The sequence below is a fragment of the Miniopterus schreibersii genome (assembly GCF_964146895.1).
Source record: "Miniopterus schreibersii genome assembly, chromosome: 5".
In the NCBI taxonomy this organism is placed as follows: Eukaryota; Metazoa; Chordata; class Mammalia; order Chiroptera; family Miniopteridae; genus Miniopterus; species Miniopterus schreibersii.
The window spans coordinates 32,938,737-32,966,491 of NC_138106.1; the positions used below are offsets into that span (position 1 = coordinate 32,938,737).

At 40.8% G+C, this 27,755-nt stretch overlaps 1 protein-coding gene across 1 annotated transcript; it reads left to right on the plus strand.

Annotated features, from left to right (window-relative positions):
• The first annotated feature begins 2,091 nt into the window (after nucleotides 1-2,091).
• On the plus strand, nucleotides 2,092-27,465 carry ACTL6A (actin like 6A). Its single transcript, XM_081138232.1, has 14 exons — nucleotides 2,092-2,311; nucleotides 11,193-11,269; nucleotides 11,437-11,611; nucleotides 14,352-14,452; nucleotides 15,304-15,401; nucleotides 17,760-17,854; nucleotides 18,156-18,262; nucleotides 18,356-18,445; nucleotides 19,549-19,610; nucleotides 20,742-20,856; nucleotides 21,005-21,085; nucleotides 22,876-22,971; nucleotides 25,863-25,949; nucleotides 27,079-27,465. The coding sequence occupies exons 1-14, from the start codon at nucleotides 2,287-2,289 to the stop codon at nucleotides 27,157-27,159; spliced, it is 1,290 nt and encodes a 429-aa protein (XP_080994358.1). The 5' UTR covers nucleotides 2,092-2,286; the 3' UTR covers nucleotides 27,160-27,465.
• The last annotated feature ends 290 nt before the right edge of the window (nucleotides 27,466-27,755 follow it).

The following is a 27,755-nucleotide window of genomic DNA, read 5'->3' on the forward strand; positions in this document are numbered from 1 at the left end:
AACAAAATATTATCTCTTCGATATTTAATTATTACCAAAGGAGCAGATATTTTATTTTTATATTATATATATTTTTTTAATTTAAATATATCTTTATTGATTTCAGAGAGAGGAAGGGAGAATGAGAGAGAGAGAGAAACATCAATGATGAGGGTCATTGATTGGTGGCCTCCTGTACACACCCTGCTGGGGAACAAGCCTGCAACCCCCACATGTGCCCTGACCTGGAATCGAACCTGGATCATAGGTCAATGCTCAATTGCTGAGCCACATTGGCCAGGCCCAAAGTAGAACATATTTTATAACTCATCAGTTTTATTAGTCACACAAACATAAAAATATACAGTGCAAACAGAAATATTTTTTGGTATTTGATATGCATCTACTGGGAGAGCTTTAATCATGGGGGTGACAACAGTTAACATAGAGTAGTTAGGTACACTGTGCTAGAAGTGTTACGCACATTATCTCAGCGGTCAGTGAGCTCTTCCTGTAAAGGGGTCTAATAGTAGATATGTTCCCCCCTGAGCGGGTCACACAGTCTCTGTTGTAACTACTCAACTCTGCCCTTAGAGAAAATAAAGGAGCTATAAATGAATAAGCTGGGCTGTGTTCCAAAGAATCTTAATTTATGGTCATTGAAATGTGAATTTCATATAATTTTCTTATGTCACAAAATATTATTCTTAAAAATACTTTTAAAAAATCATTGAGAAGTGGAATAGTCATTCTTAGCTCACAGACAATGCGAAAACAGAAAGCAGGTTGGATTTAGCTAGGCCCCCCAGGGGTTTTTTTGTTTTTTGTTTTTAATATATCTTTATTGATTTCAGAGAGAGGAAAGGAGAGGGAAAGAGACAGAAACATCAATGATGAGAGAGTCATTGATGGGCTGCCTCCTGCATGCCCCTGACTGGGGACCTAGCCCGCAACCTGGGCCTGTGGGAATCGAACCTGATCGCCGGGATCCTAAGTCGACCCTCAACCGCTGAGTCCCCCAGCCGGGCTAGACCCATAGTTTTGTTGATCTCTGCATTATCTCATTAGGTTAGTGGGGGTTTCCTAAATAATCAGATATATAGTAGTTACACTGTCAAGCCAGTGGGAAACAGTGTTCTCACTAGTCTTGCTCCCCACCCTACCATGAATCACTGTCTGCCACACTGCGGGCACTGCGACTAACGGGGGTCTGCTACATTGTTCTTCAGGTTAAGGGCAGCCCCTGTATGTCTACACTCCAGACTAACCAATTAAGAACTGCTGTCCACTACGGGGACATACCACTGATCTTGAGGGCCTGGGTTGGAGTGGTGTCACACAATTGGGTGTTTTCACAGATCAGGCTGCCGGCAGTGTCGCCACGAGGAAGCGACAGGTTGCAGTAATCCAGGGAAGGGCGGCGGGATCTCACAGGGCGGGCAGGACGGGGCTGGCTCTGGAGACGCGCGCACGAGAAGGTGCTCGCTTGGATGCGGACGGATTACACTGTTCTCTGTCTGTCTCACAGGATAAAAGAGATTGAGGATACTTTAATAACTTTTATGTAACTGAAAAATAAAAATAAATTTTAAACTACCTAAATTTGGCACTTTCTTCTTTAGTTTATTAATACCCATCTTAAAAATTACAGAACCATATCGGTTTCTCTGATTTTCTGATTCCCCTACCCCAAAGTGGAGCCTAATATATTTATTATTTCAATGTAAAAGTTAGTTGAAAATACTTTTTCGGGGGAAAAAAACCCTGCATTCACCACACTCCCAAAGCGGGAGTCACCGCGTGGAAACACTTCCTCTCAATTTCCGCGCCACTCGCAGAGGTTCACGGGGCTCCGCGGGTGCGCGGCCCCTCCGCCCCAGCAACACCCCGCACCCGCCGCGGCGCTTTCCTCCCTCCGGTCCCCCTCCCACCGCCCCCGTCGCCCGCCTACTCGGGTAGCTCCGCCCCCTCCAGCCCCGCGGCCCAATCCCTTCTTCCCTTTGTCGCTTTTCCTCACCCCGCCCCGATGGCTGCCTTCGATTGGCTAACATGACAGTGCCGCGGCTGGATGCCCCGGAGCCCAGTCAGGATTGGCTGAAGGACAGCCGGGCCTCTCGCGATTGGCTGAGAAGAGAAGACAGCAAGTGTGACTGCGCACCGGGTGTGGGGACGCCGCTTTGTTGCCTGAGGGGGTGGCGGTGGAAGTTAAGGGGGTCAGAGGCTAGCGCTTCCCGGGACCCGCGGTGGCCGTCGTCGCAGTCCCGTCGCCCGGTAGCCTTCAGCGTAGGAATCGCGCCGACAGCAGCCATGAGCGGAGGCGTGTACGGGGGAGGTGAGTGAGCGCGGCCGGACCACAGCGCGCCGTTCCTGTGTGCGGGGTTCGTAACCGCCGCCCCCAGCCCTGCCCGCCCCTCCCCTCGGCGGCGGTCCCTTCCGGTCTCCCCCTGCCGCCTCCCCGCCCGATCCCCGCCGGATCCCCGCCCCGCGCTCTGCGGACCCCCGGCGCCCGCCCGGATCGCTGAGCGCCTCGGGCTCCCGGAGTCTCCGCCCCCTGCGGCCCTTCTAGCCTCTGGCGCGGGAGGAGCGGGCGTAGGGGCTGCGCTCCGGCCTCGCGGCAGCAGTGAGGCTCTGTCCTGGGGTCGGGCGGCCGAGCCCGCGTGAGTGACCGGCCGCAGGGTCGCGTCTCTCCCGTGTCTCCGTAACTCGGCTGTGTGCGGGGCGCGCGCGCGCGAGTTTCAACTTGGGAGTTCCCGCAGTTTGCGAGCGTGGACGGAGGGCTTCCGCAGCGGCCGGTAGAGGGCGCAGCGAGCGCGGGAGGTGGAACTGCTGGAAGAGGCGGCCACGCAGGACCGGCCCCGTGGCGCCCGGCGCCCGCGCCGCCTCGCAGCCTTCGGGACGCCCGGCCTGCGTGCGGAGCGCGGGCTCTCCACGCGACTCCTGCGGGGCGGCGCGGGCTGAGTTAGGAGCGCGGCACTGAAGGTGCTTTCCTTGGGTAGACGCGGTGTGGCAGGAAGACGACCAGGGCCAGGGAGCGGCGGGGACCGGGCTGTAGTATCAGCCTCGCCGTTCCTGTAGTGCTGTGGCCTTGAGCAGGTGACTTCTCCCAACTTCAGGCGCCTCAGTTGTAGGGGTTCAGAACTAGACACCCCGAGATGTGCCTCAGTAGCATGCGGATTATTTAGAGCTAATGTCAATTTTAGCCTCAGGCTCAAGAGAAACTTCTTCCCCGCCCTTTACCCCGAAGAACTTGAGTTAGGGGTCTTGCCCGCAAGAGACAGTCAGCAGCAATGTCTCACTGACCACCTGTTCGGCGCAGCAGAATTTATTTACTAAACACCGGTTCGCACCATCCTGCAGTCACCCGTTGAAGCCCCCTTACGCACCTAGATACCCCTTTCTGTCTCTGAAAACCTTGTGCCTGGGCCGGGGGGAGGGGTGTGTCTCTGACGCGTGTCTACCGGGCTCCCAAACATATGTATGTATGAAATTTGGTTACTTTCTTCTGCTAATCTGTTCATGTCTATTTAACCATTAGACCAGTCGAAAGAACCGTTGGGGGGTTGGGAGCTTGTTCCTCCCCCGCACCGCCAATGGGCCGGGTGTGCAGGTGGAAGGAGAGAATGCTACACTTGCACTCCAAGCGTGGTCTGTGGGCCAGCAGTTCAGCGTCAGCCGCAAGCTTTTTAGAAATTCACTCAAGTCCCAGTGTAAATCGACTGAATCAGAGCCTCCATTTTTGCACGATACCTAAAGGAAGCCCAGATGTGTGTGGTTCTTGTTTTGTGTTTGTGTCTGATGAGTGGGAGAACAAGGAGACAGAAGCAGTTCTGCTGTTGCTGTGTCTAGTAAGGATGCTGTTTCCGAGGCGGATGGCACTTTATTGGTAGGGGATACAAATAAGGTTTTCAAAGTTCTTAGTTTTTCACGTGTAGCTTGAATCTATTTTGTATCTCATTTTGTATTTATGGGCTTGGTTTTGATTTCTCGAATGTGAGCATCAGTAGTTTCCCATTTTCCTTTGGAGAAAGCCAAGTGGGTCCTCATGACTTACCTCTTCCCCATCTGAAGGTGCAACCTGACAGAAAAACTGGATCTGCCTGCCTTTGCCTCCTGGAGGCTCTTGACTCTATTTTGACCTTAAGGTTCACTGATCCAAGGATCTGGAGGCTGTGCATTCAGTATTTCATTAAAAGGAATCATTTAATATGTGTAAGGTAGAAATGGATACCAATAATGCCAGCAGCTGATGTTTATTGAGTATATACTGTGTACCAAGAACTGTTCCAGAGGCTTTTCACGTGTTGGATTTAATATGTTGATCAACTCAGTTAATTCACAACAACCCATAGGAGATGGTACTACTATCCCCATTTTATTAAAGAAGAAAACAAGGTATACAAAAGATTAAGTAACCAGCCCAAAGTTAACATACCTTCCTAGTAAGTGGGGACCAAGGCTCTCTGGGATGAAGAGAAGGCATTTTGGTGAAAACATTTAAAAACAGATTTTTGGTGGTTTTTCCGTAAGTCATTTTTCAAGTATGTAACCACAGCATATTCATGTTATAGGTATTCAGAATAAATATTTTGTTTATTTGCTGTGTAAACAGGTCTTAAAGCCTATTTCACATAAGTTTTTAAAACTCACAAAAGTAAGTGTATGATTTTGTGTTTGAGTTATCACTCTGTGGCTGGTATTCATAGTGGGTCACATTTTCCAAAGGGTTTACTGTGTAGAGCAACCAAACCTCTCACCTAAATTTTGTGTAATTAATAGATTTTATTTTTTAAGTTTATCTTTATTGTTGAAAATATAGATTGTATTTTTAAAAATTGATTTTTAGAGAGAGAAGGGAAAGGGAGAGGGAGAGAGAAACAATGATGTGAGAGGGAAAAATTGATGAGCTGCCTCCTGCACACCCCCTACCAGGGATCTAGCCCACAGCTTGGGTATGTGCCCTGACTGGGAATTGAACTGGCAACCTTTCAGTGTGCGATGCCCAATAAACTGAGCCATACCAGCCAGGGCTAGATTGTATTTTTAAATTTCATGCTGATTAAAAAGATCTGTATAAGTTTTAATTTTTAAATTTACAACCGTCTCATTCCAGTAATCAGTGACCAGATTGGACACTGATCTTTAGCTTTAGGAATCGTGCATAATTCGTCCAGATTTCTGTACTATGTCACTGGTTTCTGAGCCTATTCATTGCTCTTTGCAATCATCTTTTTTTTTTTTTTTTTGCAGTCATCTTTAATGGTACTCCTTTACTGTAAACTCCTTTGCATGATAAAATGAACACGTATACACTACCAGCTCAACTTTGATATAGTTCTATTACTTCTGCACTCCTAAGTTTCTCATTTTAAAACTTTCTCAAAATTCACCTTCCTTATGAGTTGGGGCACATTAGTCCATACAAAAAAATGAGCCAACCTCCCCACCTCCCAGACTCATTAGCATTCAGTATCTGCTGGAATGCTTTAAGACCAGGTTAGAAGATTGCCCCATTGCTTTGTGCTTTCCCAGAAAGAAATCACATCATTTCTAAACTTGGAAGTTGTCTACTCTGGGGAAAAACATAAAAATCCTCAAAAAGTGAAAACAGTAGCATCTTCAGTAGAAAAGGGATCAAATCCTTGAGGGTTTTTATCCATTAGAATGAACCCTAGTTTTTATTATTATCATTATTATTATTTTTAATATATCTTTATTGATTTGAGAGAGAGGAAAGGAGAGGGAGAGAGAGAGATAGAAACATCAATGATGAGAGAGTCATTGATCGAGCCCACAACCCGGGCATGTGCCCTGACCGAGAATCGAACCCCGATCGCCTGGATCCTAGGTCGACACTCAACTGCTGAGCCACGCCCAGCCAGGCTGAACCCTAGTTTTTAAATACCCAGACTTCCCAGGTTTTCATTTTAAGCCTTCTGTTTACCTTCGCCGTTCTCCTGTTCTGGGTTCCTTGGTGCTTGGTTTTTAACAAAACAAGGTACAAGAAGTAGATGTTTCTCCAATCCTTGAAAATGGGAAAATGAGCAGGTGCAAAATTCTAAGTGTGAAGCATCTTACTCAAAATTCCACGGTGCCCAGGATACATACTAAGACAGGAAAATAACTGATATATTTTTCATTGTAACAAAAAAAAATTTTTGAGTGCTTGCCTATGTCCTCTGACTTTAAGAAACTCTTATTCTTCTGGTGAGTCAGTCAAATAAATAGACATTGTATTTCATTTATTTTTAGTTGTACCTTTTTTTCACCACACTTAAAGAGCAGAATATTTCTTAATATTGATGGTGTGGGAGAATTTAGTTGGCAGCATGTTTTTTCCTTAGTGGTGCATGAAATAGTCGTGCATCTTACAGTTTATAACATATTGATGAGAAAGGGTAACTCAATTAAGTATGTTCAGTAATGACAATATATATGTGGTAAAAAGGTAACAGACAAAGTTAATTAACTCAAGAGGACATACAGCCTGGCCAGGCATGGCTCAGCGGTTGAGCTTTGACCTATGATCCAGGAGATTGAGGTTTGATTTCTGGTCAGGGCACATGCCCAGGTTGCACGCTCGATCCCCATTTGGGGGCAGCCGATCAATGACAACTCTCTCATCATTGATGTTTCTATCTCTCTCTCCCCCTCTCCCTTCCCTACTCTCAAATCAATAAAGATATGTGTGTGTGTGTGTGTATTTTAAGAGGACATACAGATGGCCAGTAGACATGTGAAAAAAATGCTCAGTGTGACTGATCATCAGAGAAATACAAATTAAAACCACAAGTAGATATCACCTCACACTTGTCAGAATGGCTATCAAGTCAACAAACAAAGTGTTGGTGAGGATGTGAAGAAAAGGGAATCCTCTTGCACTGTTGGTGGGATTGCAATTTTGTGCAGCCACTGTAGAAAATAGTGTGGAGGTTTCTCAAAAAATTAAAAATAGAATTACCTTATCACCCTGTAATTTCACTTCTGGGTATTTGAAGAAATCCAAAATACTAATTCAAAGTGATATATGCACCCCTATATTCATTGCAGCGCAGCATTATTTACAATAGCCAAGCTACAGAAACAATCTAAGTGTCCATCAATGGATGATTAGATAAAGATGTGGTACATATATACAATGAAATATTACTCCGCCATAAAAAAGAATGATATGTTGCCATTTGTGGAAACATGAATCGACATAGAGGATATTATATAAAGTGAAACAAGTCTGGCAGAGAAAGACAAATACCATATGATATCACTTATATATGGAATCTAAAGAATTAAATAAATGAACAAACAAAACAGAAACAGACTCATTGAAACAGCGAACCGCTAATGGTTACCAAATTGGAGGGGTGAAAAAGGTGAAGGGATTAAGAAGTACAAATTGGCAACTATAAAATAGTCATAGGGATGGAAAGTACAGCATAGGGAATATAGTCAATAATATTATAGTAACTATGTATGGTGCCAGGTGGGTACCTGGCTTACTGAGGGGGATCACTTCATAAGTTACTTAAATGTCTAAACACTGTGCTATATATCTGAAGCTAATATGAAGTATTATTGAATGTCAACTGTAATTGAAAAAAGGTATTAACTCAGTGTGGAGCAGTTAGGGGACTTTACAAGAAAATGTGTGGGGATGTTGGAAGAGGCCTGGAGAGGGACAGGATATGCAAAGGTTAGCTGAGTGAGATTACATGGCGTGTTTAGGGAGCGCATATTGGCAGTTACGCTAGTGGATGAGGTGGGAAGTGAGACTGCTGCCAGTTACGTTGGGCCTTGAATATCAGCTGGGTAGAATGACTTGAGTTTTAACTTGTAGATAATGAAAAACTACTGAGTGAGTCTCCCTTTTCACTGAAGGACTTATGTCCAGAGTTACAATTTAGGAAGATCGTAGTGTAGCAGTTTAAAAGAAGGATTGAGATGAAGACTAGAAGCATGATACCTATACTGAACTGTAATAGTTCCCTGTTAAGATGAGAGCTTGACTCGTGGCAGGGGCAATGGCACTAAAGAGGAAGGGATTTGAGAAGTATTTAGCAAATATTTGGCAGAAATTGATAAGGGGTGAGAAATATGAAGGTGTTCATTCTGAAGAAATTCAGAGGTTTTTGCCTCTGGTGACTGGGTCCACTAACTGTGATAAGCAGTGCTTCAATTAGGTTAGGCAGGATGGGGGAAAGACTGCTTCAGATATGTTGAATTTGAGGTGCGTGTGGACATCAGGTGGAATTGATGTTGATGTACAGTAAGAAGTTAAAGATGTGGATCTAGATGAAGGTGAGGGTTTGAAAGAGATTTGAGATTGGAATTATTAGTATTTAGATAGAAGTTGGTGCTCTCGGAGTGGAAGATTACCTAAGAAAAGGTAAATGAGGGGAAGGGCTCCTAAAATGGGTCAGTTCCTGGCCTCCCTAAGGGTCCATGGATAGAACTATAATTTATTATAATTGGTTTTTGATTTTTTTTTTTTTTTTTAAGAGGGGAAGGTAGTGGGATAGAGATACAAACATCGATGAGAGAGAAACATCAGTTCGCTGCCTCCTGCACGCCCCCTACTGGGGATCAAGCCACAACCTGGGTATGTGCCCTGACGGAAATCAAACCAGCGACCTCTTGGTTCATGGGTTGATTCTCAACCACTGAGCTACACTGACTGGGCTATAATTGTTTTTTTAAAAAATATATTTTAAAACAGTCTAAGAAGGGATTCATAACTTTCTAAAGCTGTCTGTATTAGTTTGCTAAGGCTGCCATAGATTTGCTAAAGTACCACAGATTGAGTGGCTTAAATAACAGAAATTAATTTTCCTACAGTTCTGGAGACTAGAAATCTGAGTTTTCTTTATTCTAAGTTTCATTATTCAGTTTTTGAAATACTTTAAACATACTAAAAAATAAGATATATATGTAAGTTTGTATGTGATACTTCTGTACTCACTACTTGGTTTAAATAGATATAGTATACTGCATATTTGCCTCAGATAATTTAAGAAATAAAATGTTACTGATATTGATTTCCTCTCTCTCCTTTAGAGATACACACTGAACTGAAGTTGGTGTAACATTCTCAGACCCAATGCATATTTTTATACTTTTACTAAGTGTGTATGTATCCATAATGAATTAAATAGTATCATAATGTGTGTATATAGGCAGGCACACACATATTAGCTTTTTAAACTGATACTTCTGGATTTAACCATGTTAACACATTGGTTACACATTGTAGATCTAGATCACTCCTTTAATTGGTGTAGTATCTCACTATATGGATAAACTGTAGTTTATCTATTTCCCTACTGAGAGACCATTAGGTTATTTCTACCCTTTCCCATGGCAAGCCATATGACAATAATAATTATCATAGCAGCTACCACTTACAGTGTTTGTTATGTGCCAAGTATTGTTATAAGTGCTTACATACATTAAAACATTTAACACATTTAATCATTATAGCATCCGTGAGACAGGAAACTGAAGCAGAGAAGTTAGTAAATCTCCCAAGATCGCATAACTAGTGAACATTCTCATAGATATCTTTTTATATATATGTAAGATAGCTTCTCTAGAGAAGGTAAGTGTAATTTCTGTGAATGCACGTTTTCAACTTTACTAGATATGAGTAAATTGCCCATAGTGTTTGTACCAATTTACAGCTTTTACTAGCAGAGGTATAAAAGCTCCTCTTTCCCTATATCTTTGACAACACTTGTCTGTATAAGACTTATTATTTTCGCCAATTTCTTGGGGGTAAATAGTATTTCTTTATTATTTTTGATAATTGGAAAAAAATCTTTCTTTGAAAAATTAGTACCTTGAAAATCCAAGTGTTTTGTTTTAGGAGGCGTGCTGTTTGGGCTGAAGTAATTTTTAAGTATAATTACAGGCTTTTCTCTGCATTTGAGTGGGAAAAAAGTTACTAGCTTTCTCTCTCACCATTAAACTTTATGTCCTAAAAATGCTTGAAATGTGCAAACTTTGAAGATACCTTTATTTCAATGATTTTTCCTTGGCCTATATTCTTATACCTTAAACTGTTGTTCTTCAGGGTCCCTACTTAGGATTTTGCTACATTTCTTTCCTAATGGCATGGCATATTATTTCTCTTAATGTCTGAAAAATGGTACCTAAGTGTACTGGATATCTTCCCTTTGCACCTCCAGATTCACCTCCCTCTCATCACCCTCTCTGTGCCCCTTCTATACTGACCCTTGTAGACTGCATCAGTGGGCTTCCTTGGCCTCTGGTTTAGACAATGGTAGGGTAACCATACTACCTGCTTAGTGCCTCTTTTCCTGGTACAGTGATTAATAGGGCCCCTTTCACATTCTGAAGTAGCCCAGTTTGGATGAGACATTACAGGATCACCCTAGCCCATGAGGAGGGGAGCTAGAGAGGTTGGCATGTTTATTAGCCTGGTTCCTTCCCTTCAGTCAGCCAAGGCTGTGACTGCATCCCTCAACTGAAGGGCACAGCTCCTGTCAGGAAGCGCTCTGAACACAACTCTCTGGACTCTGGAATAAGTTTCATCTCCATTTCTTCAATACTAAGGTGACAACAGATCACTGATATTATAAGTCCTAGTGTATAATACTGTCTTTTCTTGTTTTTTAATATTGTGAGAATATCTTTGTGAATAGTCCCTTAAATAGGTAAACTCTCAACAAATTACCCAATTTTAGTGTAGCATCTTTTTCCTGATTGAACCTCTACTTATATACCATGTATGACATTATATTTTAATTAATTGAATCCTTAGTTTAAGGTGTATTTAAAATAAAGCTGGTTCAAGGTAGTAATAGTATGAATGTAATACCTGTTTTAATTTTTATAGAGCTTTCACGTACGTTCTTATTTTAAGCATAAGTAACTCTTAATTTTCCTACGATACTTGTAAGTTTTTGTTTGTTTGTCTTTTCCTCATCCAAGGATATTTTCCCCATTGAGTTTTTAGAGAGAATGGAAGGGACGGGGAGAGACAGAAAGACATTGATGTGAGAGAGACACATTGATTGGTTGCCTCCCACACGCCCCCTGACCTGGGCTGGGGATCAAGCCTGGAACCAAGGTACATGCCCTTGACCGGAATTGAACCCAAGACCCTTCAGTCCGAAGGCGGATGCTCTAACCACTGAGCGAAACCAGCTAGGGCAATACTTGTAACTTTCTAAATGTTAATTATCCTCTCATCTTTTCAGACGAAGTTGGAGCCCTTGTTTTTGACATTGGATCCTATACTGTGAGAGCTGGTTATGCTGGTGAGGACTGTCCCAAAGTAAGTGTAATGTTAAGAGTTAATTGGATATTTAAGGGCCATTCATGTAGAATTAAATTCATGTAGAAATTCCAACGCATATATAATAAAATACATTAGTTTGGGGGGCAAAACGACTCCTTCATAAAAGCAAGTGAAACTAGTACATCATGTTTTTGATCTTACAGGTGGATTTCCCCACAGCTATTGGCATGGTGTTAGAAAGAGATGATGGAAGCACACTGATGGAGATAGATGGTGATAAAGGCAAACAAGGCGGTCCCACCTATTATATAGATACGAACGCCCTGCGTGTGCCCAGGGAGAATATGGAGGCCATTTCACCACTGAAAAATGGGATGGGTACGATGTTTTTGTTTTTGTGTCCTATGTAATTGGTTATAAACATAGAGTATACTGGGTGCATTTTAGATGTAAAGCAATGGCTTCTTATAAGTTCCACATCAGCAATTTTTAAATTTATTTTATTCCACAAACTGATGTTCCAGGCACTGAGGGTACAAATATGCCGTAAACATGTTGCTTTTCCTGAAGAAACTCATAGGTGGGGAGATAGATGGATATATGCAAACGTGGATAAGTGCTCTAATATAGCTATGCCTGATAACTAGTGGGGTTAGAGAGGAATGGCATTGACACTCTCATTGGGGGTCAGTGATGGTTTTCACAGGGAGGTAAATTTGGACTGAATATATTGATCAGTGAAGAAGAATTGGCCTGACTGACAAGAATAGGTAAAGCAGAGCGGCCAGTGTGTGTGAAGAGATGGTGTGGAAGAAACTTACATGTTTAGAGATGTCAGTTACGTATGGCTGTAACATTGGGTGCCGTATGGCCAGTTGCAGGGAAGGTAGGCAGAGAGCAATCATAAAAGGGCTTGTAAACCATGCTGGGGGTGTATTAAGGTGGCAATAAAGGTAACCCCAAAGGAATTTAATCTGAGATGTGAAATGTTCATATTTGCCAGCTGGAAAGATTATTCTGAGAGCAGTGTGTAGACTGGAGGGAGATACTAGAGACAAGTGGTTCAGTTACAGTGGGGGGTCCAGTGTAGAAATGAGAAGGATTTAGATTACAACACTGATGGCGGATCCTGAGGTGGCTTTCCGAGACATCCAGGAGACAAATGGCACTTAGGTGACTGGGGGTGAGAAGAAGGGTTAAGAAGGTTTTTCAGGTTTTCAATGGGGCGACTGAGTTGAGGGCACCAGGCACTGAGGCAGGAGTAGAAGGCAAAAAGTGTTATGGTCTTAGAAGGCAAGCGTATTGCTGGTGCCCAGGATCACTCTGAAATTCACTTATTCCCCGGGAGGACTGACAGCACTCAGCATGTAGTTGTCCTCACCGCTAAGGTTATTACACTAAAGCGGCATAAACAAAATCAGCAAAGGGGAAAAAGGGAGCGTGGAGTGAAGTCCAGAGGAAACCAGTCCAGATTCCAAGGGTCTTCTCACAGTGCATTCATACAGGATGTGCTCAGTTCCTGCAGCATCAAGTTGTAACAACCTGCAAAGTGGTGTCCACTAGGGGAGCTCTTTGGAGATTCAGTACCCCAGGGTTTTATTGGGGGCTGGTCATGTAGGTACCCTGTGCCTAGCAAGTACCAAAATCCCAGACTCCCGGAAGGAAAGAAGGTGTTCATCATAAGCCACATTCTTTGCACACACTGTTGAGGCACAGTGAGCTACTATTATCATTTAGGGAGAGTCTTTTTTTTTTTTTTTTTAAACTTTGTGGGGTTTTGTTTAATATATCTTCATTGATTTCAGAGAGAGGAAGGGAGAGGGAGAGAGAGATAGAAACATCAATGATGAGTCATTGGTTGAGCCCGAAACCCGGGCATGTGCCCTGACCGGGAATCGAACCCCGATCGCCTGGATCCTAGGTTGACGCTCAACCGCTGGGCCACACCCAGCCGGGCCATTTAGGGAGAGTCTTATGTCAGTGTAGGAAACTGTTTATACCAGCCACGTTCCCAGATGCCAGACGGGTCCCCTTGCACTCAGGCCTTTCTCAGGCCTGCTGTGTTAACTTGTTTCTGCACAGCAAGGAAATGAATTTGTTACTGAGTTCAGAGTGTTTGGACATAGGCGCTGATGTTGTGAGCAGGTGAGAAAGATTAATTTAAGACGTGGAACTGCATTATATTTCCCAGGAAGAGTCTGAAACATAAGTTCTGTATTAAAGATGGGTTCCTTGTGAAAACTTGTTCTGTATTTAACCAATAGAGAAGAAGAGATTTCCATGACGGTGAATGTGGAGGAACATTTAGGGGTGTAGGAGGAAATTTAGGAGGACAAGAAGAGAAAAAGTTCTGGAAGCTTAGAAGTCCAGCGGTTCTCATTATTCTCAGCTGTGACATTTAGATTTACACAAGGAAGGGGAGAGAGAAGTTAGAGCTATTAACAAAGGTCAGTGACCAAAACCTGTATCCTGCTAGGCCTTTGGAAGTATGGTACACAGGTAATGACATTTCTTCTTTAGACTTTGGCAGAAAAAGTTTGTAAACTCTTGGGTAGTCAGTAGTGTCAGATAATTTAGAGAGTCCAAGCGAAATTACAGATGTGATGTACCCACTGGATTGCTTTGTTAGAAGGTCATTGGTGACTTAGGCAGTTTTAATGGAATGTTCAGGTGGAAGCCAAATTGAAGACATATCTATTATTCTCTGAATTTTTTTTATGTCTTTTAATTTTATTTTTTCAAATATATGGTAAGGTTTTTGAATGCCAGGTCTCGATCATATGATTCTTTCCTCTTACCATCCGATTGCATACTGGGCCTCTAATAAGTATTTATTGTGTAATATTTATGTGGTACTTGAAGTGTGTTATGTACATTACTTACATTTGGCACAGGTCTTGGGGTTGTGATGTTGGTGCTGGAGGAACCAAGAAAAGGTTCTATATCTACAAGGAAAGATGATGTCTCTATAAAGTACTATGTTATGAAGTAGGTCTGTAGAGTAAGTAGGTTCTGTATATTAAGTATTTAATGCTAAATTTTAGAAACAGTCTTGTAAAAGATGCTATATTCATCTCCAACTAAGCATTGTTGTCAATGTATTGATTTTATATTCTAGTTGAAGATTGGGATAGCTTCCAGGCTATTTTGGATCATACCTATAAAATGCATGTCAAATCAGAACCCAGCCTGCATCCTGTCCTCATGTCAGAAGCACCAGTAAGAACTTAGACTTTTCTAATTTTTTCTCTTTTCCTCCCCCCATTCATTTGAAAATTATTTTCTTTTTCTTTAAAGAGGCATAGAATTATATATTTTGATGTTTGAAAATTAGGGAAAGGGACATTACTTTTTTAATAATAATATAGGTTTTATATATTCAGTAAATAACGTATTCAAAGAATAATACCAAAGCACCCTAATGGGTTCTTTGGTTATTTATCTATTTATTTCCAGGGATGTATTTTATACTTGAATCCTTGAGCTGCTTTCCATTTGGATTTATGAATTGCCCCTTGTGCAGCAGGGGCAGTGCATATCTGCCTTTATACTCAGGTCTCTAGGAGAGAAGTCGAATGTTGAATGAGGGCTGCCAGTTGCTAGACCGAAGTCTTTTGTGAAATGCATAAATTATCAATATTCTGTTATTGTTTCTAACCTCTAGTTTCTTTTATGAGTAGCCACTGTAAGTGTGAGGCTTTGGTGGTTTAAAATTCATACTTAGGATTCTGACTACTAGATTCACTCTTAAGATTTAATAATACTTTATGTTTATAACAATCCTAATTCCCTTAATTGAAAACTTGGTAATTTCTAGAAATTGCAGCAGGCAATGTTACTTCTTATTAAATAATAACCAAATTTTAATTTATATTTATTTATTAAATGTATTTGCCAATAGAAATGAACTAAATATTATAAAGTTGTTATGAAGAGCAATTGTTATGGTATTTTATTCTATTTTTAATGCTTTACATCTTTGTTAACATAGTGCTGTAATGCATCTTGAGGTAAATCAACATTTTAGTTTTTAAACAAGAGACTTGCATTTCTTTTTCCCTCTTCTCCAGTGGAACACTAGAGCCAAGAGAGAGAAGCTGACAGAGTTGATGTTTGAACACTACAACATCCCAGCGTTTTTCCTTTGCAAAACTGCAGTTTTGACAGCGTATCCTTGAATGTAATGCTTAGCTTTTCTCTAAAAGTGAATGCAGTGCTCCTGAGGATGATGCCCCCCAGCAGGAAGCCATGAACCAATTCTTGTTCAAAACTTTGGGGTGTTTTCTTTCTTGCTTTTTTTTTCTTTTAAAGAACTTTATTGATTTTAGAGAGAGGAAAGGAGAGAAACATCGATCAGTTGCCTCCCATATGCGCCCTAACGGGATTGAGCCCACAACCCAGGTATGTGACTGGGACTGGAACCTGCCACCTTTTGGTGTACTCGATGCTGCTCCAACCAACTGAGCCACACTGGCCAGGGCTAGTTTAAAATACCAACAATAGACTTATTAATGTTAACACAGCATTTTTATGAAAACAATAATTACATTTTTTAAAACATTAATGAAAAGAGTGGCATTGTTTTATCTGGCTTCATGGATGAAAGCTGAGTTCTCATGTCTCCCAGCCGCAGACTGTGTCCTCTGCCCCCTTAAGCTAGTGAGGAACACCTAGTTTTCAGCTGTCCAAACTGCGTACATCAGACAGTGCATTTAGCTAAAAGGTATCAAAGGTCAATAGAATACCAGTAATAGCAAAGATAAAAGACTCCCCTTCTTTCTGACTATTTATTCTCAGACTTCTTCCCTTGGGTCATCGCTACCAATTCCTCTTCAGTTTCTTTGTTGCCCTTAGCCCTTCATCTCTTCACATTCTCTTTCTGGAAAAAGTTACCAATTTTCTTGACTTCAGGTACCAGTTATTCAGTGACAAATTCCTAATCGTGTCTCTATCCCAGATCTTTCTTGTGAGCTCTAGGCTCAGCTGCCTCCTAGAACATTTTCTGTTATTTGTATGAGCACATTAGACTCATTATGTCCAAAACTGACTTTGTCTTCTCTCCCCTCAAATTTACTCTCCCTTTGCGTATCACCCTACTCCCAGGTGCCGAGACCAGCAGTCTTCTCTTTAACCCTTCAGATGTATCAGTTATCAAGACCCATGTATTCTTCCCCCACCATCTCTCAAATCCATTTATTTTTCTCTGTCCATGACCCTTGCATTAGGTGCCAGCTGTTACCAGGATTACTGCAACCCTTCCTCTTACCTGGCCCGTTCTCCACACTGTAGCTCTTACCATCGTTGTTAATTGCCAGCCTGCTCTAAGCCAGAGTCATCTTTCACATTCTTTCCTCCTCCTTCTAGGCTGAACTGCTGGCATTTCCCTGACCTCACCAGCTCTCTTGCCTCCTGGCCTTCTCTGTGCTCCTGCTCTTCCCTATGTCCCCCTCCCCAGCTTACGCTTAGATTTCCCAGGGATTGGTTAGGTGGTCTCTAATACCCCCCAGGGCATCCTGAGCTGTTCTTTTTATAGCTTTACTTACTCATCTCTACTTCACTAAACAAGATACCCTTCTAGGTAAAGACAGATGGTTCACCTTTGTGTGTCTTCTGTGTTTAAGGAATGCTAGTAACAGACTGACCGCTTTCCTTCCCTTTTTTATTGAACATCAGACTCATTACTGGGCACATAATAGATGCTCAGTAAATATTTGATGACCAAGTGAATGGCCCTATTCCTAAACAGTGGTTTAAGAAGTATGAGGCAAAGCTGTGGGAAATGGGTTGTGCCCATATTCACTGGCTACTGAGTCTACGTGGAAGGAAACTGCCTCTCAGCTGCCACACTGCAGAAATACCTCTTTATCCTTTGTGAGAATGGTTTAGTTCCTAGTTCAAAGTCCACAGCCTCCCACTGTTCTCACCAAGCTCTTTGGATTTTGTTAAATAAATGCTTCTCAGTTTGTTATAAGCCATATGATGTATCTCCAGGAACTTTGTGTGATTGTGTTAATTTTGACCAACTTAACAGATCTCTCTCTCCAGGATAAAAGTTTCCCCAAGTTCCTCACACCAACATTCTGGAAGCCCATCCTGCCTGTTGTCATTTGTTTTTAAGCCACAGTCATGATGGCTTAAACCCCTAGATTTACTTTAACACATTTTAAGCTATAATGCCTATTTACAAAGACCTTAATAAAACCTTCCCACCCTGGCCAGTGTTGCTTAGTGGTTAGAGCATCAGCTTGCACACTGAAGGGTTGCCGGTTTGCTTCCTGGTCAAGGGCACGTACCTACCTGGGTTTCAGGTTTGATCCCCAGCCCTGGTTGGGGCCCGTGCAGGAAGGAACCATTTGATGTGTCTCTCTCACATTGATGTTTCTGTCTTTCCTCTCTCCCCTTCCACTCTCTAAAAGTCAATGAAAAAAAATATCCTTGGTGAGGATTAACAACAAACCCTTCCCTTTATAATAACCATTATTTTTAGGAGCCTTGGTCCTTACTTTTCCCTAATGCTTTAAACTAGATTTGCTAATGGGCGTTCGACAGGGCTTATTTTAGACAGTGGAGCCACTCACACCACTGCAATTCCAGTTCACGATGGCTATGTCCTTCAGCAAGGTAAATGTCATTACCAGCATGCACCGAGACAATGTTCACGGTCATGAGGATTCAGATGATGACACTGGGCTGTCAAAACATACCAGTTTCCAAATAATGTCTTTTGTTATTTTGAGAGATTTAAAAAATTTTTTGGTATGTAATGTAGATTTAAACTGATGCATGACTTCATGCATTCTTTGAGGTATAGTTCTGTTAGTTCTACTTGAAAACAGTTATTCATACATAAATCCACAGAGGACATTTGTCCCAAGGAGTTTGGACTTACTGCTGTCTTAACCTTGTTTAACCTGTTTCTTAGGCATCGTGAAATCCCCTCTTGCTGGAGACTTTATTACTATGCAATGCAGAGAGCTCTTCCAGGAAATGAATATAGAACTGATTCCTCCGTATATGATTGCATCAAAAGTAAGTGACGACTGAATTTTCTCTGGAATTTTTCTCCACCTCTTCACCTCATGTCGTGAGCTCTGTTAACTAGCCCATGCTCTTGGCACTCAGGAACCTGTGCGTGAAGGATCGCCAGCAAACTGGAAAAGAAAAGAGAAGCTGCCACAGGTCACAAGGTCTTGGCACAATTACATGTGTAATGTAAGTAACCATTGTCCTCTTTGTAAAAGTTATAGCCTCTAAGTCTTTGAATACAATGTGAGCACTTTTTTCAAACTTTATATTTTTAATGCTATTCTAGAAACAGAATGAATAGCTGTTTTAGCGTGGGGTGGCTTTTCATACTTGCCAAACAGGTCAACAAACTACTGTATATTCATTTGGATTACTGTGGTGAGACCTGGAAGGAGCTTTGGTTTGGGGGTAAAAACAGGCATCATGCTATTCTGGACTTTTTTTTAGTGGCAAAATGGTTTCTGTCTATAGCAATCTCCTGGTATGGCTCAGTTATGTTTGTTCTCTTGCCTAACATCAGTCAGCCATATAAAAAATGTGGATGATTGTACACAGCAAGGAGCCAACACGAGATTCTCTTTACTGAAATCCATTTCTGAACATAGGACTTACAGGGGAGAGGTTAATAAAACAACCTCTCATAGCACAGATATAAATTCATTTCTCATAGTAAAAGGATATGAAAGTCATAATTCACTATGGCAGGGATATATCCTATCTGACTTTTTTTGCACCTGAAGATGAAGGTTTTTTGTAGGTGTTCGGTGCAAGGAAAAATTGTGGAAATGATTAACAATTTTGACTAGATATTAGACAAGATTTATACTTAGCAGCCCAGAGGTCATGTATTTCAGAGCAAATTTTAAAATTGTTTTACACTATGTGCAGTCATGTAAAGTTGCATCTAAGGCAGTGTGTATGCTTGTGTGTATATATATATTCAGGCAATGAAATCTTGCTTCTAAGTCTAAGCTTATTTTTATGGTTAAACAATGTCCTGAAACTGGTTTTGTTGTGCAGGCCTGTGGTACAAGAGTTCCCAGTTTTTATCTCATCATCATTCCATAACTGTTGTGATTTAAGATTTAAATTTTCCTTCTAATTCAGATGCTTGGGTTCTTTGATACTCAAGAGTCCCTGCTGGATAGATTTATACCCTTGAAATTACTTACCCATCCACGAACATTGCTAATTTCTGTAAAAAAAGTATTTTATAGATGTTATGAAAGCATAGATTGCAAAGACAAATCTCAATAACCTTGTTTCTTAAACTTCATTTTTATTTGTAGTGTGTTATCCAGGATTTTCAAGCTTCAGTACTTCAAGTATCAGATTCAACTTATGATGAACAGTATGTTTTCTTATTTTGTCTACAAGACATTATTTATTATTTATTTATTATGTTGAGAGTATATTTATTACAGCTGGGGACAGTGAAACAAGGAAGGGCTTAAGATAGAAGAAGCAACAGGACAGAGCTAGGCTGGCTGCCTTGGCTCTCTAGAAATGTCATAGGAAAGAAATGAGCCTAGGCAAGGCTGCTATTGGCTCACTGAAAAGTCAGAAAAGGAGGCCTGGAGACAGGTACAGGGGATTAGTACCGGACAAACGGCCACTGCCTATTGCTCCCCTTGGTGCAAGTTTTGTGGGAATCTTGTGGGGACCCTTAGAGTTTAGGAGATGCATGCCTGAGAGGGAGGAAGGGCGTGGGTGTGCTCCTGGGTGGAAGAGCTTGCCACTAGACATAACAGCTCATTAAAACCTTCACACTAATCTATTTTTTTTTTATCTTCAACTGAAGATATGTTTTTTATTGATTTTAGAGAGAGGTCTGGAAAGAAACATCTTTTGGGTGTCTCCCCAAGCTTCCTAACTGAGAATCCAGCCTGAAACCTGGGCACGTGCCCTGACTGGAATCGAACCTGCAACCCTTCAGTGCATGGGACAACGTTCCCACCTACTAAGTCACACCAGCCAGGGCTTCATACTCATCTCTTTAAAAACTGTATACTTCCTAATGAGGAAAGAAATTGATTTGTTTAGGTAAAAAAAGAATATTAGAATATGCTTAACTGGTCAAAAGGTAAAAAGTTATGTTAAGAAATATGGAATAGCCCTAGCCGCTTTTGCTCAGTGGTTAGAGCATCAGCCGGAGGACTGAAGGGTCCCAGGTTCGATTCCGTCCAAGGGTATGTACCTCAGTTGCAGGCTCGATCCCTGCCTGAGGGAGGCAACCAGTTGATGGGTCTTTCTCACATCGATGTGTCTCTCTTTCTCTCTCTCTCCCCCTTCCACTCTCTCTGAAAAAGCAATGGAAAAAGTATCCTCAGTTGAGGATTAAAAAAAAAAGAAATACGGAATAGCATTTGAAAAGAAAATAGATATTCTCACTCTGCTTTCATATGAGTTGATTCCTTGTAGTTTACCAGTTTTAGAGAGGATTGTTTTTGCCTTTGTTTAATAATGTTTACTGTATTTTCAGAGTAGCCGCACAGATGCCAACTGTTCATTATGAATTCCCCAATGGCTACAACTGTGATTTTGGAGCAGAACGGTTGAAGATTCCTGAAGGGTTATTTGACCCTTCCAATGTAAAGGTATGAAAGCTTGTTTCATAGTTAGCCTGGCTTTTCCTGTGTATGTAGAGATCTTGTGTAATTATAAAACCTATATAATACTAAATTTTTTGGATGCACATCATTGTCTGAAGCTCTCTGTGTCACTGCTCATTTTATTGTGTTGTAGGGATTATCAGGAAATACAATGCTGGGAGTCAGTCATGTTGTCACCACAAGTGTTGGAATGTGCGATATCGATATCAGACCAGTAAGTGCCAGTCTCCTGTTCATGGCATAAAGGTATCTTTTAGGGCACTGAAATGTCCCCTGGTCATTAAAGTTGGCAGCTTTGGTCATTGACTTTGAAGTCCATTTTCTAACAGAATATGTAAAAAGATGGAGTACTAGAAAAGGAAATGCAAAACTCTGGAGCTGTGGTGTCCAGTATGGTATCTACAGGCCACATGGGGCAGTTTAAATGACAACAAATAAACATTTCCAAGTTACTTCTCTAGTTGTACAGGCCACATTGTAAATGTAGCAGGTAGCCACTGTATGACAGTGCAGATACACAGCATTTCCATCATCACAAAGTTCTTTTGGACAATGCTGGTTTAGAGATTACCTAAAAGGTAATAAGTCAAAAAATATATTACTGGTGATTTTCCTTGTATAAGGTACAGTTTTGCCTTTATTTTTCTTATTTTTCCAGAGGGTGTGATTTAAATTATGTAATTTTACAAGGAGTGTAGTTTAAATGATCTCCTTACCTTCATATTTTTGTGCTTTTCTAAGTTTTAAATATTCTGTATTCTAATACCATACTGATTATTACATTGATTATATCATATCTATACCCTGGATTCAATTTGTAGCCAATACAGGGGTGAGCAAAAGTAGGTTTACTTTTGTTCATGTAGAAAGACATCCAGGTCTTGATTATTACCAGAGCTTTTTTAACTCAAAAGAATGTTACAACTGCAAACCTCCCTTTGCCAACCCCTGTATCCTGGGTTGATTTTCTTTGAGTTAATTCCTTTCCTTAGAGCATAGTGCCAAAAAGCTAGGAGTGGATTTAAAAACTGTATAGTTTAAACAGACTTTGGGTGGCTATGAAAAGTGTTCTTTATTTCACCTAGTTACCTAGCAGGCATGTACTCTTTCCAGGACAATAGGGGTATAAGTGGGGAATTTTTTAATGCAAACTCAAGGCCACTTTTGGGGGAAGGCAATTGAATTGAAGTACATTTACTGTAAGGGAACGACAGCTTTCTGTTTTTAGTGAAACTTCTTTTAACTAGTGATTGCAGAGGAGATTCTTCTGTATTCCATTTTCTTTCAAAAGGTGATTCAGGCATTTGGAATAAATTTTTTAAATATGAATTTAGCCATTATAGAAGCAGACTGACATTTAACTTTCTGATGCATACTTGCAGATCAGAGGTAAATGTATTCTTTCCAAGTAGAAATTTATTTTTATTTGGAGAGGCCTCAGCATGCGGATTTTGTAAAGCTCACCATGTGGTTCGATGCACACCTGTGCAAAAGAGAAACAGCAGTAATTTTCCAGGAATATTGTCAGAGTGTGCATTGTCCACCAGAACTGTCAAAGACTCACAGTGTCTAATTTTAAATACCAGAATGTATGGGTGAGCATTCTAAGTTGAAGTCATTATAAAATATACCTATAATGAAATATTGGCAGCTCTCTGCTAAAAAATTATGATGGGTTATAGAATAATGCCTTTAAGTTAGTGGTCCTGAAACTTTAATGCATGTTAGAATGGTCGGATTGTAAACAACTAAAACTAAAAAAAAACCCCCATCCCTACAGATTTTTATTTAACTGCCCAGGCACTGGTGTTTTCAAATCTGCCTAAATGAATGGAATGTGCAGCCAGTATTGAGAACCACTGGATTAAGCTACTAGGTCTATATAGGAGTAAAACAATTTTAAAAGAAAGGGAAACTATAGTGGCGGATATGGTTTTATTTGTAGTTGTGTTTAAAAGCTGTTGGAAACATTTGGAACGAACTAATTTTTGTTTTATATCCTAGGGTCTCTATGGCAGTGTCATAGTGGCTGGAGGAAACACGCTAATACAGAGCTTTACTGACAGGTTGAATAGAGAACTCTCTCAGAAAACCCCCCCAGTAAGTCCCGTTTGTTATTTCATGGTATTCTTCAGTCACCTGTATCCTCACCACTGGTACAGTTTTGTAGATAAGGTTTGATTTTCAGCAGATTGATATTTTGTGTGTGCCTGGTACAGGGTTACTTCAATAAAGTTAAAGTCCCTCATTAATCACATTTTCCTAGGTGACATCTATTAGGTACTCTTGCACTATTTGAATCTCATTTTATTCATTGATTCCATACCTTAGTACCTGTAGTCACTAGGGGATATAAAATACAGTCCTGCCCAGCAAGTGCTCAGACATGGACAGAATAATGACTGTAATGTGCTCAGTGGTTCAGTGTGTCATGAACCAGGAGCTTTTGGGAACACTGAGGAGAGGAAAGCCTCATGAAGAAGCTGTTTGAATAAGAGTTAAGTGATTGGTAACTTATGCCAGGACATCTAGGTGGAGGGAGAACCATGTGCACAATATGAAGGGAAGATGGTGCACAATACTACAGAATCTCCAAGTAGCTGACTTCTCTGTGTAGAAGTGGGGAGAGTGATGAGGCTGGTTAGATGGAAGGTGTTTTAGTTTCCTAGTGCTGGTGTAATAAAGTGCCACAAAGGGGGTGGCTTAAAACAACAGAACTTGATCTTTCTCTCTTTACCCATGTAAGGACACAGGTAGAATTTGGCAGTCTATAAGCCAGTTAGAGAGCTCTCCCCAGAAACAGAATCGGCAGGCATACTGATCTTGGACTTCTGTCGTCCAGGAGTATGAGACAATAGATTTTTATTTAAGCTAAAAAAAAACAAGACACCAAAAACCAACAGAAATGTATTCTTTCTCTGCTGTGGAAGTGAGAAGTCTGACATTAGGGTGTCCACAGGGCCATGCTCTCTGAAACCTACAGAGGAGAATCCTTCCTTCCCTCTTCCTAGCATGAGGCTTTACCACCAATCCTTGGTGTTTCCTGGATTACAGCTACAGTACTTCAGTCTCTATCTCTGTGGTCATATGGCATTCTCTCCTTGTGGGTCTGTTCTTTTCTTATAAGAACACCAGTCATCATGGATTAAGGGCCCACCTGCTCTTTGGGGGACACAGCCACAGATATGTACCAGGTCAAGTCGCTTATTAATAGTAAACATAAAGGATCGAATTTGGCAGAGGACTGAAGAGCTCCTAGGTTTGTTTTAAAACAATCTCTGTGTGCACTGTGATCACTTTTAAAAGGGTAGGAGAACCTGGTTTGAGAAAGTGGTATACATGGTATATTGATAATAGAGTAGCAGCCATAACCTTTAGATCTTAAAACTTCTATCACATAGTTTCCTGCAAGGTATTCTAAAGTTATTTTAAAAAACGTATTAGGGGTGCCCTGGCGGAGTTTGATCCCCAGTCAGGGCACATACAAGAATCAACCAAGGAATGCATAAATAAGCGGAACAAATTGATAATTTCTCTCTCTAAAAATCAATAAAATACAAAACTTACTAAGGGTAACATAGACACTAACAGTATTTGTATATTTATTTGATAGTCTTGGTTTCCCATATTAAGGAACATTTTACATATGCCACATTTTTGTAACTGTGTTAAATATTGCTAGAGGCACAAATTGACTTTTGCCTTGTATTTACAATATTCTTGGAAATATAGTCTGATCTGGAATATACCTTAATTAGAGTGCTAATCATTGGATTTCTTAGAAAATCCTTGAATAGTGAATATAGACATGTTAGGTACGATCTTATTCTTTAGGAGGCAATTAAAAAATGAAATAACAGGCAAAAATTCCGTTGTAATAGATACCAACCAATTTCTCACCTACAAAAACCCTTGTTCATCCCTCCCCTTCCCAGTATCCCTTCCTGCCCATACAACATAGTCTACTCCTGCCACATGTTTATTTCACTGAAAAAGACTCACATTATGTATTCATATTTAGAATATCAACAATTTGTGAACTAGGCCCAGTAGCAAATTCTTAGGTAGATGGCAAAAATGTCTTGATTCAGGAAGTAAGGGTGATAGTGCTGAGGCAAAAACATGTTTATGGAGAGAGAGTGAGTTCAAAACAGAAACACTACTTAGAAAGGAAAGCAGTATGAATAAAACACTTCCCTGAGGTCTGATGTCTGCATTTTCTTTTCTGAGTGGGAGAGAGTGTGGGGTGAGGAGGGGAGAACTGAGATAGAAGGGTTGGGGTAGCATGAAGCCTGTGGGAGGAGCAGTGAGGAAACTGAGGACTACAGAAGGGCTGCAGGTTGGCATAATAATTGGAGTTGGTGTTGGAAGAAATGAAGTAATACGCGAAGCACTTACCACCGCGCCTGATTTATAGAAGAGTCAAGAATATGTTTGCAGTTACAGGATAGAAAAAGGAAATGCTATACTCTACTATGTAGTTTTCTAAGGTTTATATTAATTTGTTGTTTGTTTTGTTGTTTAATCATCACCCAAGGATATTTTTTCATTGATTTTAGAGAGAGTGGAACGGAGGGAGAGAGAAAAACATCGATGTGAGAGAAACATCAATTGGTTGCCTCCTGCATATGCCCAGACAAGGCTGGGGATTAAACTTGCAACCAAGGTACATGCCCTTGATCAGGGATCGATACCGAGACCCTGTGGTGCAAGGGTCGACCCTCTAACCACTGAGAATACTGGTCAGGGCAAAGGTTTATGTAATTTATTTTCTTACTAAATATTACACATAGAATCCATAAAGTACTTTAAGAAATCTTCCTATACAGTAGTTGAACATATGCCTACTATAGGCCTAGCTTTTGCAAAAATATCATGTATAATCTGTTTAAACCAGTCATTGAGAAGTCCTCAAAGCTAAATTTCCTAATTTGAGTCACCTGTTGTATTTGATCACATTAATAAGACTTATTCTTCCCTCTCAATTCTAGAGTATGCGGTTGAAATTGATTGCAAATAATACAACAGTGGAACGGAGGTTTAGTTCATGGATTGGTGGCTCTATTCTAGCTTCTCTGGTGAGTAGATAAGCTACTCTGAAAAATAGTTAGCAATTGGTGTTGAGTGATTTAACTTAAATATACCCCTGAAAACACTAAATTTAGTAAAAAGACTAAAAGTAATTCCAGTGCATCATTTATATTTTTGCATTTTATAGCTATCAAATGAGCAGAGGATCTAATACCAGTTTCACATGTTGAAATGTAACAGAATGCTTTGTTGCCTTATTAGTGGATATTCATCAGCCTAATTTCAGTATCCTCTCAGATGTGGGAGTCTTAACATATTCACCCCTTTCAGTAGCACTCTCACTGGCACTAGTCAAATCTTACCTGCAGCATTTTTGAAACGGAATCAATCCTTCTGAGGTTCTGGTTGCTCCCTGGCCTGTCGGTGAGGTAGAAGAAATTGAATTGGTTCTTGGGGCAGATGGTGCAGTCACGGTGCTGGGTTTTACATGTTGCTTAGTCTGGCGCCTTTCTTGAACTAGGAGGAAAAGTCCTTGTACTTTCTGCACCCTAGATGGGAGAATGTCCCCTTCTCTTCAGAGCCATCAAATAAATGTCACCAAGTTCTTATGCTAAACACTTTTAAGCAATGAAATGTTTGGAACTTTCCATGCATGTGTTTGTTGTGCAGACCTTAGGTCAAAACCTAGACACCATGTATGAAGGCACTTGAAGAGTTAGTCATGTAGCCCAGGTTCCTTCCTCCTTGGGTCACTTTCCTCCTTTCACCTTCTGTTTGTTTGGTGAAGTGCTTGTTACTATCACGTGTACTTGCAAAATTTTCTCCTAGTTTTGATGAGCACTTTTCAGTTCTAAATGTTACCATTAGTCAATCCTAGACCATCTCTTCAATTCTGTACTAGGCTCAAGCCTTCCAACAGTTTCTGTTGTTGCCTTAGGTTGGCACCAAGTCGTCACAGCTAAACCCTCCACCTGCCTTTCACAGCCTTTCTCTCCTGACAGTGTAACGGGTATAGGATTTAATATTCTTTCTGACCTTATGTGGTGTCCGTGGGTGCTCTGGAGGACAGAAGTAAGCAGAGGGGAATGGAATACTGTTTGGGGAGAGGGGGTTTAAGAGTTCTTCAAAGATAGGAGTTGTGAAAATAAAGATACAATTTTTCTTTCCATTTTACAGGGCACCTTTCAACAGATGTGGATTTCCAAACAAGAATATGAAGAAGGAGGGAAGCAGTGTGTAGAAAGGAAATGCCCTTGAAAAGTGCTCCCACACCTCCACCTTCCTGTCACCTTATGTTTCATAGCTTTAGTACACTCAGGAAAAGAATGACCATCTTTTGTAGAATGTTTATACATTTTTGCATATTTCAATTTCCACTTAAATTTTTCAAGGCTTTAACTGACTATAAATTAAAATAAGTTTGTGCTTTCCTTGGAATGCACCTATTCTTATTACAAGCATTTTATAATTTTGTACAAATGTCTATTTTCTCTAAATATTTTGCTTTCAGTCAAATGCTTTCCAACTCTGCCTAGTATATTAATTACCAGTGGATTGGTAGGATTGCTTTTTATTGATGAGTAAAACATTGCCTATGCTTTTTACCTTAGGCTTTCAAAATTAAATAAAAATTACTAGCCATTCCAGAAACATGTTTTTGAACTGTTATGACTTGCTACATTAAGTACTAAATATATTTATCAGTTATTTTCAGTGGAAGTACTGTTTATTTGTATGTTTATTTTTTCTTGTTTATTTTTTCATTAATCCTCACCTGAGGATATTCTTTCCACTGATTTTGAGAGACAGTGGAAAGACACATTGATCGGTTGCCCCCTGCAGGTGCCCCTACT